General features: G+C 35.4%; 1 protein-coding gene across 1 annotated transcript; it reads left to right on the top strand.

Annotated features, from left to right (window-relative positions):
- The first annotated feature begins 9,738 nt into the window (after positions 1 to 9,738).
- Positions 9,739 to 10,287, top strand: LOC128558212 (uncharacterized). Its single transcript, XM_053547070.1, has one exon. The coding sequence runs from the start codon at positions 9,739 to 9,741 to the stop codon at positions 10,285 to 10,287; it is 549 nt and encodes a 182-aa protein (XP_053403045.1).
- Positions 10,288 to 17,378: the final 7,091 nt, after the last annotated feature.

The raw sequence follows: 17,378 nt of genomic DNA, 5'->3' as shown, positions 1-17,378 counted from the left end.
AAAAATAACTCTCGGTCACGTTTTATAAATTAAAGAGCTCCTTGATATGGCACCACAGTTCAGTGTCCAATTTCTTCAATACGACAAGAATATCATACGAGTTTTTATTTATTCGTCGGAAGATGTAAAAATGCATTTAATGGCAATAAACATTGAAACAATGGTAGTCACGAGTTGTATTGATTAATTGTATGTGATATGACAACGATGTTGATGTTGGGCCGCTTTTGAGGTAGTGACGTTGCCTAGGAGACAGCAAACAAATATTGTGCATGTCATGAAATCTGTAATTTAGATATACGTATTTGATATGTCCATATCCATCTTATTTTCAAATCTTAGCAAAATGGGACTAGAAATAAAGAAATGAGAGCACTTTTCCGGGTATTTATTGAACACCCCTCGTATATTGCTATTGTATTGCTTCAGGTGAAAGATGTTTAAATGATGACAAAATTATTTTAATTTGAAACAATATCGATCCGAGTCATTTGTGATTTTGCTTAAAGTGATTTTGTGATTTTGCTTTAAGTCCAAATAATGGTTACCATAAAACATAATCATTTTGTACTTAACTCATGTTTGAATAAATGAAAATATTTGTTTCACAACGAAACAATATCCTTCCTTCCTTATTTAAGTACTTTTCTTGATTCAAAAGACTTTCGGGTTTCAATCATTGGAAAATATTTTAAAATAAGAAAAGAAATATTTGAATATGTATTGAAATGAAGGCCGTGGCCAACTGGTCACAACCTTCAGCAGACTTATAATGGTACTTGTTTTTTCATTACAAATTTGTGGGACATTAAGCGCTGGCGGGACATTTATGAGTTAACATTTAGCAGTTAATACTTATGAGTTATGACTTAAAATTTATTACTAAACACTTAAAACTAAAGATTCGCGCCAGAAGTCGACGTGCAACTAAGATGGACGATAGAAAAGAAGGGGTCACGTAAGTCAAATATTTATTATTTTACCTCACCTAATCGAAGGTGTGAGAGAGATATTTTTTATTTATGGTGTTTGTCTGCCCAGCTGTGCTGCTACTTATCACATCTAAAAATAGTTTGGCGATTCTCTGCCAGGACAGTATAAGCCTGGTGTATTCGTAATGCCAGGAGAATCTAGTCAAAATATTTTGACGCTGTAATTTGATTCGGACATATTTTTATCATTAGGCCATCAGGTTAGAGAAATTACCTCGATCTGAAGATTGCTTCGTTTCTTGAAAATTTTGCGAATTATTTGTAATGAAATGTAACATTATGGCAAGTGCATGTACATGTTTGTATATTAAAGGGACAGTCATAGACTATTGTGGATTCATTAAAAATTAGAATCTACATGTATATGATTTTCATTTGACAGTTTTAAATCACGAAATATTAATCAAAGTAAAGCAAATACAACGAAAAAGAAAATGTCACAAATTCTTTTAAATCAAAATTATTGTAATTTTTAATGAATCCGCATAAATTGACGCTTTCGTATCTTTGCAGCAATTTCATATTTCAATAAATAGTTCGAGAAATAACTTCGAATTGTTTGATGAAACTTGACGCGTCATTATAAGGTCCATATTTATATTTTAAATGACATACTTGGCACTAGGTACTAGTAGATGGCTATAAAATGATGTAAAGAGCACATGAACCTTGTCAGTAGGACAAAGGCAAATTTCATAGCAAGGTCATAAATCTGTCTGTCGTAATTATTTGTTGTCCAGAGCATAAATTTATAACCAATCAGGGTATTGACTTTAAATATATAGGTGGCGATGAGGTGTGCAGAGCATATGAACTTGATTGATAGGTCAATGTCAAAGTCACAGACTCAGGTTTTAAGTATTGAGGGTAATGTACTATAGAAGTTGAAACTTTTCAATATTCTGTCAATATATACCAGTGGATGGGTGAACATATGTCGTTTTGACATCTCTTGCTTGGATGGAATTACAGTCATTTGCTTGAAGATGAGAGTTATAGGGCCGTGAACCAATAGTTAGTTTACTGGGTTAGTCAAAGCTCTCAGGTCTGACCTTGTATCATGTCGGGTATGTTGTGAAAATGTAGGGTGAGGGTATCATCATGACTGGTATTGGTATTCGGCAAAGATTACCAATAATTACAAAAGCATTTTGCAGTATCCATATCAATATGTTTTGTCATTGTCAGTGTGATACTGCCAATACCGTCCAGCAGAAGAAGGGATGGAAACATGACACACTTCACAAAGCTGTATCACCAAAGGAGAGCTATCGTGTAGTAACAAGTGCAAATAATGGAAGGATTAGAAAATCCACCTGTAACAAAGAACAACCTATGTCTGTAAATTTATGGACAGAAAAGTTCGGACATAGTCAAAAGCTGATGCATAGACAGGAAAATGGTTAATAAGTTATCTGCTGATACAAATTTAACTCTGTATTGTTCTTAGCGATTTGGTATATAAATTATTCACGACATTGTGAAAAATCTGTTCAAATGTCAGGGATGAAACTACATGTATATGGCGATTCCTTAAAGTGTACTGAAATGAAAGTGCACTTATTAACAGTGCCACATAGCTGTACTATTAAAGTTTTATATATTCTTTCACACACTGAACAAACAACCGTTTATATTTTATGCTTTTAATACGGTTAAGCAGGTATAAGAGAGGCAAACAGCATTGTAGTATTTTGTTTGTTTTTGGTTTAACGCCGTTTTTCAACAGTATTTCAGTCATGTAACGGCGGGCAGTTAACCTAGCCAGCGTGCCTGGATTATGTACCAGTGCAAACCTGTTCTCCGCAAGTAACTGCCAACTTCCCCACATGAATCACAGGTGGAGGACTAATGATTTCAGACACACTGTCGTTTATCAAATAGTCACGGAGAACATGCGCCCCGCCCGGGGATCGAACTCGCGACCCCGCGATCCGTAGACCAACGCTCTTACCTACTGAGCTAAGCGGGCGGGCTAGCATTGTAGCAATCTAATACGATATAGCATATACGTCACAGATCTAGTATTCATGTGAATACTACAACTGCTTGTTTGATTTGTCCAAATGAAACAGTAATACATGCATTGTGTGTATGCATTATGAGAGAACCGTTCATGAAGTTGTCGTGTTTAAAATAAATGTTAATTTCACTTCGGTTGTTATTCAATGTTCAATTTCCTGATTTGAACTACTAAATGATAAGTCTTAATTAATAAGTCTTAACTGCTAAGTCCTAACACTTAACTGACAAATCTTAACACTTAACTGACAAGTCTTAATTGATAAGTCCTAACACTTAACTGACAAGTCTTAACTGCTAAGTCCTAACACTTAACTGACAAGTCTTAATTGAAAAATCCTTACACTTGACTGATAAATCTTTTAAAATAAATAAGTTAGATTTTTCAGTTCTGGTTTTCTGTTTCAGTTTTTACACATTTAATTTACCTTATTTTTGAAGCATTATTAATAACCTATTATTTGATGTTTACAAGTAGTATATAAAAGATTTAAGTACAGTGTTTTCTATGTTCTATATAATTATTTACATGATTTTGTCAGAGCATGTCAAAATGTTCTGAATAAAAGATGTATACATGATGTATACATGTATGTCTCGTTGTTATGCATGCATATTTACATTGTCCAATAAATATCCACCATTTCTTACTCACTGAGCAATGAGTGGTCATATCAGTGTATTCTAATCAAACTTTAGTATAATAAAGCAAAGAGAAAAGCTTTAATTAACGTAGCATATGGTCAAGATTGCGTAGTATTTGCAATATAGTTTTTGCTTTACATGTAATTCATTGTCGTTGACCAGGCAACGCCACACTGCTCTGTATCCAAGACACCGGCCACTTGTTTGCATTTCACTGTTCACAAATTCACTGTTCACAAAGGCAATAACCTCGTAAACCGGTGTATACATACAGCGCCGTCGATGTAAACTGTTCTTCTTCAGTATCATTTTCAGTTGTCTTACACATAGATGAATTTTATGCCGCACAAGCAGCATGCAAACAATTTCTTTCCTTGCTCGAAATACAACAGCATTTGTTGTAGTCTCTCAAGTCCTGTTTCAGATACATGCAGATCTGTAGGAACTACCGCATTTGTAACAGAGACATACACTTTTGCTAGAGTCAAAAAAGGTCCGCATAATAGACAACTGATGTATTGTTGCTATTTTCGTTTTCTCTTGGTGACTGAAAATTACAAAATCAGTTAGTTTAATTCTGACAAGATATGATGCTTATTGATTCACTTTCTATACCACTTCATGGTACAAAAAAGTAACTGGTGTCCTAACGATAATGGCGTTGCTCGCAACCACAGCGAGCTTGAAACATATAATACTTAGGCCTATTTCTAGACGAGCATGTTTAGAGTGTTTGAAATGGAAGTGCAAAGGCACAAGTAGAAAGAAGGATGAGGGAGGGAAGGACAGGCAAAATGAATAAATAAACTCTATGTCTGATACAAATAAAATGATAAATGTTGTCTTACCTTTTCTGTTGGCATCCATCTTGGTTGATATTTTCTTCTGGCGCAATATTGCGAAATAAGTAATGTAGTTCTAAGTGATAAGTTTTAAGTGTTAAGTAATAAGTACTAAATAGTAACTACTAAATGTTAACTCATAATGTCCCGCCAGCGTTTCACTCGAACAATCTCTATGTTTAAAAGAAAGATAGTGTAAATAGCCTAATAGGGCCGTTTTGAGTTAGAACTTAGACTTTTTAACTTAGATCTTCGAAATTAGAATTTAGATCTTAAAACTTAGATCTTAGATCTTAGAACTTAGGTATTAGATGTCCCCATGCACCCGGGAAAACGCCATATTGGATCCAGAAAGCCGGATGAATGGAGGTAAGACAATTTTAGTATTTCCATGAATACGAATTTGCTGAGATAAAGTTTGTTTATAGAGAATGATCGAAACAGTTGAATTATCATGCAGTTTTGTCCAATAATCAACTAATGAAAAGTCCTGTCTTCTGTGTGGTGTTCTTTGAGGGTAGTGACCTTGGGAAGGAAGACTGTTTCTGCTCAATATCTTACAAACCAATGACTTTAGGACTTTCAACGTTTATGGCTGGTCATGTTCTCTATGTGAACTCTATGGTATCTAAACTCACTATGTAAAAGGTAAAGGTAACAGTCACATCAGATAGAAAAACCATTAAACGTAGCGAAAAGATTGGTCATGGTCAGTACATAAACGCTATTATTGTTTAGGCCACTAAATCAAAAGTAAAGGTCACATAAGTCTCAAAAACAAAAGCCGTTCCTGCTTTGGTAGATGACCCTAGTATGTTAAAGATCAAAGTCACAGTGACCTTGGAAAATTTCGTCTGACAGCACATCCTGGGGGTTGGGGCTCTGACACCTCTGTGTTGTTCTGACATCTCTTGTTATCATTGTCTATGACATCACATGTACTAAATGAAACAATTTTTTTGGATTGTAGGAGGACGAAAAGGAACCAGAAAGGACTTCGGACACTTTCTATATGAATTTGCCTACTCCAAGAGTGAAAAATAAACCACTAAGAAATAAGTATTTAATTACATACACCATCAAAATACATATTTGAGATCATTTCTTAAAGTCAAATATTTTCAATATTTGTTTCATAAAACGGTGAGTTTTGCTCTAAATAGAATTACGTACCCTGTTATTATACATATAAAAGCTATTTTGTTTTATACAACATTGTTCCCACCCGTGCATCAAACCCATATTTGGCCAGCACATGTAGATATTAATTATACACATTTTCCGTGACTATTGTGTTGATGCAAGTGGTGGAACAGTACTTTTAAACAAAAAATATAACTACAGGGTGTTCCTAAATGTAAAGTAACCAATACATTTTACATTCATGTTTAATAATTAGATTGTCACATATTTTTACATCTGTTTGTAACTCAAATACTATGCAAATGTTTGAAAGGGTACACATAGGCATTTTATACATGTATAGTAGTGAGAGAAGCAACTACTGTGAATATTATTCGTTGGGTTAAATTTTCATTGGCTTATCCTGGTTGTTTGTTGCAGTAGATTGGCAAATGTGTGCTGTAAAATACTAGCAACACACCAGCTAATCTTCTGCATGCCCTCCTCGCGACGCGCACGCCAGCCATTAGCGATGAGGATGTTATTTGTTTTCCATTTTGTTTTTATTATATTTTGTATTTTTATATATTTTTCATTTCTTATTTTTTTTTCATCTTCTTCTGTGCGTTTATATTTATTTCTTTTAGACACGAACTAAATGTCACACGGATTCATTACTTCATGTTCTTCCTTCTGTGAAAACTGAATTGAGTATTGTTCTTTGCGACGGACTAAATACCACAAAAAAGAGTCAATATGTGCACAGCAGGTAATCTGATCCTGACTGTAGTCCATCAAACAGAAATAACGCTTGTTATTGATATGCCTGTGATGCATAGGTCCAGAACAGTAGCTTCTTGGCAGGTCATGACAGTGACGGTTTCACATTCAGTGTGATGCCACCAAAGTGATGTGTCAAGTCGCGTTCCATGCAGATGACATATACAAATACGGCCAGACGCGAAAACGAACTGAAAGGTCCAGCCGAGTTTCAGGTGGAATTTTTATGCATCGACCTGCTTCTACTTTAGCCCTACAAATGATACATTTCGAATGTGTTTTGCTCACAACTTCTGCCCTGATTACTATAGACAACATTATCTTTAAATGGGCTGTTGTCAGACTTATCCCGATTTAACTTTTTCCAATACAGCTTCCTTAGGCAATCCCCATAAAGAACTGTCATTTCGGATACATTTTTATTAAATGTTTAAGCCAAATCAGCCGTGCCATGAGAAAACCAACATAGTGTTTTGCGACCAGCATGGATCCAGACCAGCCTGCGCATCTGCGCACTCTGGTCAGGATCCATGCTGTTCGGTTTCAAAGCCTATTGGAATTAGAGAAACCGTTAGCGGACAGCACAGATCCGTGACAAGACTGCACAGATGCACAGGCTGGTCTGGATACATGCTGGTCGCAATTGCACTATGTTGGTTTTCTCATGGCGCGGCTCAAATATCATCTGTGCCACTGGTACTTATTCCAAGCAAGAACCCACCCTACGGCTTGAAAAGATGACTGCCTTTTCGTAGTATTAATGTTATACAGCACACAAATACCTGCCATCACTTATAACACAGCTATGCAGACATGTACATGTACTTAAATAACTACCTGAACCACTGTAATAAAACTGACCGGTCACTTATACATGTATATCTATTCATACATGTAATGCATCAATAACTTTACATTACGAACAGTGTATAGATAAATCAAGTACAGGTTGTTTGCAAAAATATCGCTCGCTTTTTTATTTATTTTTAGGATTTTAATTTTAAAATGTTATTTTTTCCTTAAATAAACAGATTTTGTCACTTTTTTCGACTGGAATTCATATATTTAAAACTTCCGTAAAGTGATGACATTATATTTTTACGGAAATTAAACATTTTATTTTTTCAAGAAAATATATCCTGGCTAAGTTAAAATAAGAAAAACATCTTGATAGGAACAGATAAAAAACAGTTTCTGCTGTAATAAGTTAACTAACACATTGGTTTATCATTGACTCGAAACGATTTGGGTATTGTTTAAATACTTATGGAGAATTTTGCATTCAAAATGTAGGCTAGAAGCATATGATAGTGTCCGAAGTCCTTACTGCTAAACAATCGCAAACGAAGGTTACAAAGTACAAGTTGCACATTGGGAAGTTTCGACAAGTTACATCTAGATATAGCGGTGGCACTTGAGAAGTATTTTAATAAGAAGGTCGTTTTACAGTTAAACAATTTTCGAAATGGCAAAAAATGTTTTTCCCTCATGGCAAAAGCTGTTTTGGTTTGTTGTCAGAGATGGATGCTTGTTTAAGTACATTTAAGGGTAACAAGATTGAAGCATTTCATAACATTGATTGAAATAAGTGAAGTCTCCATGAACACTTGAGATCAAATGGAATTTATTCTTCTCAGTTTTATGTTCACCTTAGAACAAGTTCATTGGAAATAATTGCTGCCACCGATAAAAAAAAAAGTTGAGGCCTCTGAAGATGAATCAGCGATGAAAAGCACAATAGCACAAGGTATTGAAACTAGACATGAAATTAAAATGGATGGAGCTGATGGAAATCAAAGTGCAGATAAAATCATTTTCAAATTTTAAGATGTCACGTTTACTTGTAAATGGAATGAGACCAGGGGAAATATCAGTCAAGTACACAAAAGAAAAACAGTCATTGTATGACAACTCCATATCATATTTGAGTTGCTATTCCGTTAAAGGATGTTATGAAACGACTTCAAGGAATACAGCCTCGAAGAATACAGTCCCTTCCTGGATGGATTTCGGATGGCAAATATGTCAGTTTGTGGAATAAAGATACACAAAGTACTAGCAACAAATGCCGGTGATAACACACAAAATGCAGAACCTAAGTTAGATGAAGTAGTCATGTATACTCCCCATGATATACATGGCTTTGAAGCAGCTTGAGGTAAAGATACCTGTACAAATTTGGTTCTTGGTGTGGTTACAAGGATTATCCCGGAAAATCCAGTGATTTAGTGGTACAGAAATGGACACGTTATAAATGTTGGACGAGATTTGCATACTAGTCTGCACCAGACACAGATATACACTAGTCTGCCCCTGACACAGACAGATAGTAGTCTGCCCCAGACACAGGCATATATCAATCTGCCACAGACACAGACATATACTATTATGCCAGTATGCCCCAGACACAGACAAAAAGTAGTCTTCCCCAGATACGGAATATACCAGTCTGCCCCTGACACAGACATATACCAGTATGTCCCAGACACCGACAGATAGTAGTCTGCCCCAGACACATACATACACCAGTCTGCCCCAGAGACGAACATATAACAGTATGCAACAGACACAGACATATAGTAGTCTGCCCCAGACACAGACATATACCAGTCTGTCCAAAACAGACATATACAAGTACTCCCCAGACACAGACAGGTAGTAGACTGCCCAAGACACAGACATACACCAGTCTGCCTCAGAGACAGATATATACCAGTATACCCAAGACACAGACATATACCAGTCTGCTCCAGACACAGGCAGATAGTAGTCTGTTCCAGACACAGACATATACCAGTCTGCCCCAGACACAGGCAGATATTAGTCCGCTACAGACACAGACATACACCAGTCTGCCTCAGATACAGACATATACCAGTCTGCCCCAGACACAAACATATACCAGTATGCCCATGACACACACAGATAGTAGTCTGCCCCAAACATAAACCAGTCTGCCCCAGACACAGACATGTACCAGTCTGCCCCAGACACAGACAGATACTAATATGCAAAAGACTCACACAGATAGTAGTCTTCCACAGAAGCAGATAATACATGTGTGTCCAAGAATCAGTCAGATACCAGTCTACCTCAGCCCAAGATAGTCACTAGGGAGGTGAAGACCTTATCTTCTGATGAGATATGAATTGCACATATTGATTTGCATGTATTGTCTTTGGAAATAAGATTGGAGAGGGATCATTTAGAGAGGTGTATAAAGGCAATTGGATTGACACTGATATCGCTATCAAAAAATTGAAAGTTAAAAGAATGAGGTATTGTAAGAAGCTTTATGTGAAATTGCTGCACATAGCAGAATAAGACATCCCAACATGGATATGGACAAAAATTATTCAATTTCACTGCAAACTGCGCAAGTTGTGGTACATCGGCATAACCAGAAACTGGCTATAATTCATCTTGACTTCAAGCCAGTAAACATTAATTTTTCAGAGAATGCTGATGTTGTGAAACTGTGCGATATAGGTCTTTCAAAATTAAATTCATTAAACAATACACTGACAACATTCGAAAATCAAAACGAACTTCAGCCCGAAACACCTGCCTACCAAGTACCTGAAATAATTTTGAACCACTCACCTGCTTGTAACAGCACGGATGTTTGGAGCTTGTCATGCATCATATCTGAGGTATTTTCAGAAGAGCAAGTATGGCCTCTAGAGAGAGATTCTCTGAAGGGAATCACTGAACTAATGGAAAAGAAGGAAACACTATACAGTCTCAGAAAAATGTTGGAAGATCAGGCTATTCCAAGAGTGATAAACGTGGTCAGTCGTGGCCTGAATTACAACAGTGAAGAGCGGCAGGCAGCTATTGAATTTATTGCAGAGTTTAAATCTAGATATATCTCAGTTATATAGGCTCAAATGAGCTTAGACTCATGTTAGATTTAACAATGTCTCATAGTTGATTGAAATTGTGTGTGATTTTAGCTAACTGAGCCAAAAGCTCAAGGTGAACTTTTGTGACCACACCATGACTGTCATCCATCAAAATCTTTTTTTTCCAAACAACTGGACAAATTTACTCCAAACTTCACAGGAATGATTCTTGGGTGACCCCCTTTTAAAATTGCCCAAAGAATTGAAATCCATGCAGAACTGTGATTGCCATGGTAACTGAAAGGAAAATCTTTAAATATCTTCTCGGAAACTGTCAGCTTGATTTGAAAAATATTTTGTAGGAATGGTCTTTGGATGACTCTACAAAAATTGCCCAAGCCGTTCTATTTCGATGAGAACATGACCGCTGGGGGCTGAACTTAGTTTCCTTATATGTCTCTATAGTAAACTTCAAAAATCTTCTTCAAAATCACTTGGTAGATTTACACCAAACTCTGGATCTTCATAAAATGTGGTCAGAATGTTTGTCTTTATGAAGTCTAGGTCAAGGTGAAATATAGGTTATCTGGGGTCAGAAACAAGGACAGTCGGTGAAATAAAATTAAAAAAAAAACACTTGTGTATGCAATAGGGCTGCATTTTACACTAAATATTCATGAAATTCAATCAGAATGTTTGGCTTGATGGAATATATGTCATGTTTGAATAAGAGTCAGCAGGGGTCAAAAAGTAGGTCACCTGGTCAAACCAAATTAAAACCTTGTGTATGAAATAGGGATTGCATTTTACACTAGATCTTCATGAAATTTTGTCAGAATGTTTGTCTTGATGAAATCTAGGTCAAGATCGATTATAAGTCACATACAAGGTCATCCTGTCAATTTAAAAGAAAAACATTTAGTATGGAATTAGTCCTCTCCAGGCTTTTCTAAGCACAATTTCTCCTCCAGTCACATTTTAGCAAGATTTTTCCAGGTGTTCTCAGGTGAGCGGCCTAGGACCATTTCGTCCTCTTGTCTTAATTTCTCAGTGCAATTTTGACAATGTTCCTTTGTTGTTTAAACAGTGTAAGCATTTTTCTTTCTTACTTTTTAAAGTTTATAGAGTCTTATTAAAGTTTTATAAATTTATCTGGTTTTATTAGCTCATTTCAGCTACATTAACATTTGCTTCTTTGTTGAACAGAATTGTTAGCACTGTTCACAATTTCTCAAGCTGTAAAATGGGTCTATGTTGTTGTTGAAGCTCACCTGAGCTCAGCTTTTTTTTTGTTAGATTTAATGAGGTATTCGCTGGCAAGAGAAAGTATACTCATACGTGGGTACACTTTCACAGTCATTTGAATAGTTTTAAAGTTTGTCTCGTACAAAATGTGTACAAAAATATTCGGCTTATTTCTGATAACTTTATTTTTGACATTAAAATATGTTTAGAAATGATTCGATTTCTGTGTTTAATAAATTTAAAAGTTGTTATTGATATATTTTGATTCCTTTGTTGTAATATCTCCATTAGTATGCTTTGTTACTGATAATCTAGGTTAATGATGACTGAGTCAGTCTTTTTAAGTAAAACAAATTGCATGCAAAAGTTATTTCCCTTTCACTGCCAAAATCTCTACCAACATCAACAACAACAACAATATAAGGGTGATTACTACCAAGAAAGGAAATATTACTTTATTAGTCCGATTTTTCTATTTCTGAAGCGTCAGTCTCAAATATTCATACGGCATTATCTTTACTTAACACATTGAAAGGTACAGCAACGGACAATTTCTTTTTAAAACTGTCAACCAAACATACATGTACTCACGTAGTGATAGAATTATACTGCATGTCCAAGTTTGATAATTTTGGCACATCTTTAATGGAAATCAAGGCAGCATGTTAGACCAACACAAACCATTATTTTCAGAAGTGTACATGCGCTTGCACAATTGATTATGACTACTGACTGATACATTATTTTAAGACTCAAGATAGGAAAACTAAGCTTAGGGCATTGACTTTTTCCTGCAGAACAATTTTCCAGATATTCCAAGGTTATGGATTGTAGACAATTTTCAATGTTGTCCATTTCGTCCATAAGGTTTTAACATAGTTTTAAACGAGTTGCAAGGGCTTCTTCCGCATTTATAGTTACAGAGCAGTTTGAGAACTAGTTAACACTAAAGTTTAAAATATTAAATCTTGCAATTTCATATAGTTTATGGATTATTATTTGTGATACTTAAGTAACGGTATTATTAGTGGAAAGAGGATGGGAGACGTAAGAATTGATAAGATTTATGATTGTGTTACAAATTGTACATCTTTATTAAATTTCCAAGCACTAAAATAATGTTCTAAGTTGTAACTTCTAAGTTCCAAGTTGTTAGTTCTAACTTGTAAGTTGTAAGTTCTAACTTGTAAGTTCCAAGTTGTAAGTTCTAAGTTGTAAGTTCTAAAATTTAAAATTTAAGTAGTTTCTCAAAATTTTGAAGGTCATCTTGGATTTTGAGCAATCGGCCCAGTCATTATAATATCCATTTCCTGAAACTACATACAATGTACATTTTATACATATGAAAATATTTCTCGTGTTCAAAAGTGCAGTTATATCGGTCAGGGCTCTTGGGCTACTTGCAAAGATACTCTAGATTATGAACAGGACAAAACAACTAAAAGTTTATTTATCCCCCGTAAAAGTCGAAGAGTGATTAGAAATGGTCCCCGTCTGCGCGTCCGAAACGCTTTTGTCCGGAGCATAACTCCAAAAGTACTTGACGGATTTCTTTTAAACTTTATACACTGACAGAGTACATTGGGCGGAAGTGCTGTGTGCAAGAACAATAACTCTAACTTGTTGATTTTCTAAATATTCCCATTTTGTCCGGAGCATTACTTCAAAAGTACGGGGTGGATTTCATTCAAACTTCATACACTGACAGAGTACATTGAGGGAAGTGAAGTTTGCCAGAACAATAACTCCACATTATCGATCTTTATTATATTTACTTTAACATTTTGTCCGGAGTGTAACTCTAAAATTACTAAACGGATTTCCTTCAAACTTCATACACTGAGTATATTAGGAGTAAGTTTATCCTTAAATTCACGTTTTCCGACGAAAGATTGACCATGTCTAATATGGCTCTTGTTTTAATACTGATCTTAAACACAATTGTATCATCTATTAACATATGTAAGTACAAAAAAAAATGTACCAGTATGTAAAAAATTCATTAAATGTCAGGAAACAAATACATGTACATAATTATTTCAGCGTTACATGAGCAAATTGATCGAGGGTAAATAATATGATAATATGAACCAAAATAGTACGCCAGTTGCGAATAAATTACTCAAGACATAAGAAAAGTATAGTTTAATTTGTCTTATTTGTTTCCTGTTTTAAGAATGCTGCTGATGTATGCCTTATACGTAACGCTTAAAGCTCTTAACAGTTTCAGAATAATTTGATTTCAGTCAAGACACAAGTTTGTAAACACTTTAAAACGATCCACAAAATATGAACTTGCCGCCTGTTATACTAACAATAAAAAAATCAACGACTGGCTTACTTGACTGTTCATCAATGATATCAGCTAAATTCATACGAAATACAAACTGTCAGTTACATGTTTGTGAATATTTATCTACCAAGTGTAGCGCTTGTGTGTACAAAGCTGAAGCTTCTTCTGCATCCGTAGGTCTTACATGATCCAGAACAACAGCTGAAACAGTTCTTTTGTTTCGTCTGAATATAGCTGCTTTTGTTCTCCATACAACTCCATGCATATCTCGATATCTTCCTGGTCAACGTTATGTCCAAAGCCGTGTATACCATATATTTCAGGTACAAAAATCATAACATCTGGCATTCCACACGGATTATCAGAATGCTTTTGAGCTCGAATTTCAGGGACATTCCATGTTTGTGCAATCATATCGGGTACTGCTTGGATTAAATCCATGAAGCCCTATTTCAAACATTCATGTGCACCCTGTTTGTTATATCAAGAACATTCGCATCCACCATGCCCTTAAATTACGAAATCCACTAGTGAAGACCTTGTCTACGCAATATTCCCCACCAAGATTCTATTCGCTGGTTAGATACATTCTTCCCATACATGAAACATTTCAAACCAGAAACACTGTCTGTATCTTCGTATCTGAAAAAAAACATGGTTGCAGCAATGCCAATTTTGCATTTTCAGTTCCTCTGTCACTACGAAGTAGCCTTGGCACAATACCTAATTCCTTTACTGTTTCTAAAAAGTATGAAGCTATTACAGATGGTGAATTATTACTGGCATCGATGATACCCGAAGTCACAACACTATTTACTGTTGTTATATAGACGAACAGCACTCCAAAAATTATTGTGTAGTAAGACGTCATGGCTTTTGTCTGAAAAGAAAAAACAACATAACAAATGAGATTTTAGTAAATACTGTAAAAGTATAAAAAATATTTTTTGTAAATACTGAAAAAAACAAAACAACATAAAGATGATATTTTGTAATTAGTGTTTACTACTACTGCAACTACTACTATTTTATGATAAGAAATTGAAGAAGCACGTCTGATAAACGTGCCGAGATGTAAAATGCACTACGGTACCAGATATCTTTAAAAAGTTTGCCCTGAAGGGTATTACTAAGTGTTTATATTCCGTAGTATTGAAATTGCAATACAGTAAGTTCTTGATGATTGAACATCCCTATTTTATATTTATAATATTCCTTTTTGTGCCAAACACGAGTAAATGTACCTACAGTATGGAAGCCCCGGAGGGACAATTGATTTCTGTACTTCCCACTTCTGACTTCTAACTTTTGCACTTCTCACTTCCAACTTCTTGACTTCCTACTTCTAACTTCCACACTTCTGACTTCTAACTTCCGCACTTCTGACTTCAAACTTCCTGACTTTCGGCTTCCGATTTCCAACTTCCACACTTCTTACTGCCGGCTTCTTACTTCCTTCTTCTAACTTTCGCACTTTTGACTTCTAACTTCCGCACTTCTGACTTCCAACTTCCTGACTTCTTACTTCCGACTTTCAGCTTCCACACTTGGACACAAGTTGGAAGTCGGAAGTCGGAAGTCAGGTAGTTAGAAGTCAGAAGTGTGGAAGTTAGAAGACAGAAGTGCGGAAGTTAGAAGGGGGAAGTAAGAAGTCAAAAAGTCGGAAGTAAGAAGTGTGGAAGTTGGAAATCAGAAGTCGAAAGTTAGGAAGTTGGAAGTCAGAAGTGCGGAAGTTAGAAGTCAGAAGTGTGGAAGTTAGAAGTAGGAAGTAGGAAGTCAAGAAGTTGGAAGTCAGAAGTGTGGAAGTTGGAAATCAGAAGTCGAAACTCAGGAAGTTGGAAGTCAGAAGTGTGGAAGTCAGAAGTGCGGAAGGTAGAAGTAGGAAGTAGAAAGTCAAGAAGTCGGAAGTGAGAAGTGCAAAAGTTAGAAGTCAGAAGTTGGAAGTACGGAAATCAATTGTCCCTCAAGGGCTTTCTACTTTCCAGATTTTATTCCATACTACAGTGCCTTTTCAAGAGCTGTTGACCTGCATGGTCTGCCATACTTAATGTCCAAAAGGGGACCAAACATCGGGTAAAAACTGTCGAAAAACTATGAAACTGTAACTGTGCACAGCTGAACTAAACCACAGTAAACCTGCTGGAGTTCTGGAGTTTTTATGTGGAAGACAACCCTGGGTTAGCCGAGTTTAACCGTATAGGCATACACATATTTTAAGTGTAGTACTATCCGCTTGTATATGACTGAAAACTTATTGCAAACGGTCGTTAAACTAAAGAAAACAAAATTAAAAATATCAAAAAATAGAATTTGAATATTTACCTTGTTCTTTCTCTTCCGGCCCTCACTGTGTTTTCCTGTAAATTCGCGCTTTTTATATTTCTAACATCTAAGCTCTAAGTTCTAAGGTCTAAGGTTTAAGGTTTAAGTTCTAAGTCATAACTTCTAACTTCTAATTGTTTTCATCCAAGTTCTAACTCAAAACGACCCTATTAGGCTTCCGTAGTCGGGAAATGGATATTGTAATGACTGGGCCGATTGCTCAAAATCCAAGATGACCTTCAAAATTTTGAGAAACTACTTAAATCTTTGAACTTCCAAGTTAGAACTTACAACTTGGAACTTACAAGTTAGAACTAACAACTTGGAACATAGAAGTTACAACTTAGAACATTATTTTAGTGCTTGGAAATTTTATAAAGATGTACAATTTGTAACACAATCTTAAATCTTATCAATTCTTACGTCTCCCATCCTCTTTCCACTAATAATACCGTTACTTAAGTATTACAAATAATAATCCATAAAATATATGAAATTGCAAGATTTGATATTTTAAACTTTAGTGTTAATTAGTTCTCAAACTGCTCTGTAACTATAAATGCGGACTATGTTAATCCTTATAGACGAAATGCACAACATTGAAAATTGTCTACAATACATTACCTTGGAATATCTGGAAAATTGTTCTGCAGGAAAAAGTCAATGCCCTAAGCTTAGTTTTCCAATCTTGAGTCTTAAAATAATGTATCAGTCAGTAGTCATAATCAGTTGTGCAAGCGCATGTACACTTCTGAACATAATGGATTGTGTTGGTCTAACATGCTGCCTTGATTTCCATTAAAGATGTGCCAAAATTATCAAACTTGGACACGCAGTATAATTCTATTACTACGTGAGTACATGTATGTTTGGTTGACAGTTTTAAAAATAAATTTTCCGTTGCTGTACCTTTCAATGTGTTAAGTGAAGATAATGCCGTATGAATATTTGAGACTGACGCTTCAGAAATAGAGAAATCGGACTAATAAAGTAATATTTCCTTTCTTGGTAGTTATCACCCTTATATTGTTGTTGTTGTTGATGTTGGTAGAGATTTTGGCAGTGAAAGGGAAATAACTTTTGCATGCAATTTGTTTTACTTAAAAAGACTGCCTCAGTCATCATAACCTAGATTATCAGTAACAAAAAATACTAGTGGAGATATTACAACAAAGGAATCAAAATATATCAATAACAACTTTTAACTTTATTAAACACAGAAATCGAATCATTTCTAAACAAATTTTAATGTCAAAAATAAAGTTATCAG

The sequence above is a fragment of the Mercenaria mercenaria genome, chromosome 7 (assembly GCF_021730395.1).
Source record: "Mercenaria mercenaria strain notata chromosome 7, MADL_Memer_1, whole genome shotgun sequence".
Classification (NCBI taxonomy): domain Eukaryota; kingdom Metazoa; phylum Mollusca; class Bivalvia; order Venerida; family Veneridae; genus Mercenaria; species Mercenaria mercenaria.
Note: the sequence above shows the minus strand (reverse complement) of the source record. Positions and strands in the feature narration are given on the sequence as shown.

Coding starts and splice junctions, on each gene's coding strand:
- LOC128558212 (XM_053547070.1), top strand. CDS start 9,739: ATGGATATGGACAAAAATTATTCAATTTCACTGCAAACTGCGCAAGTT.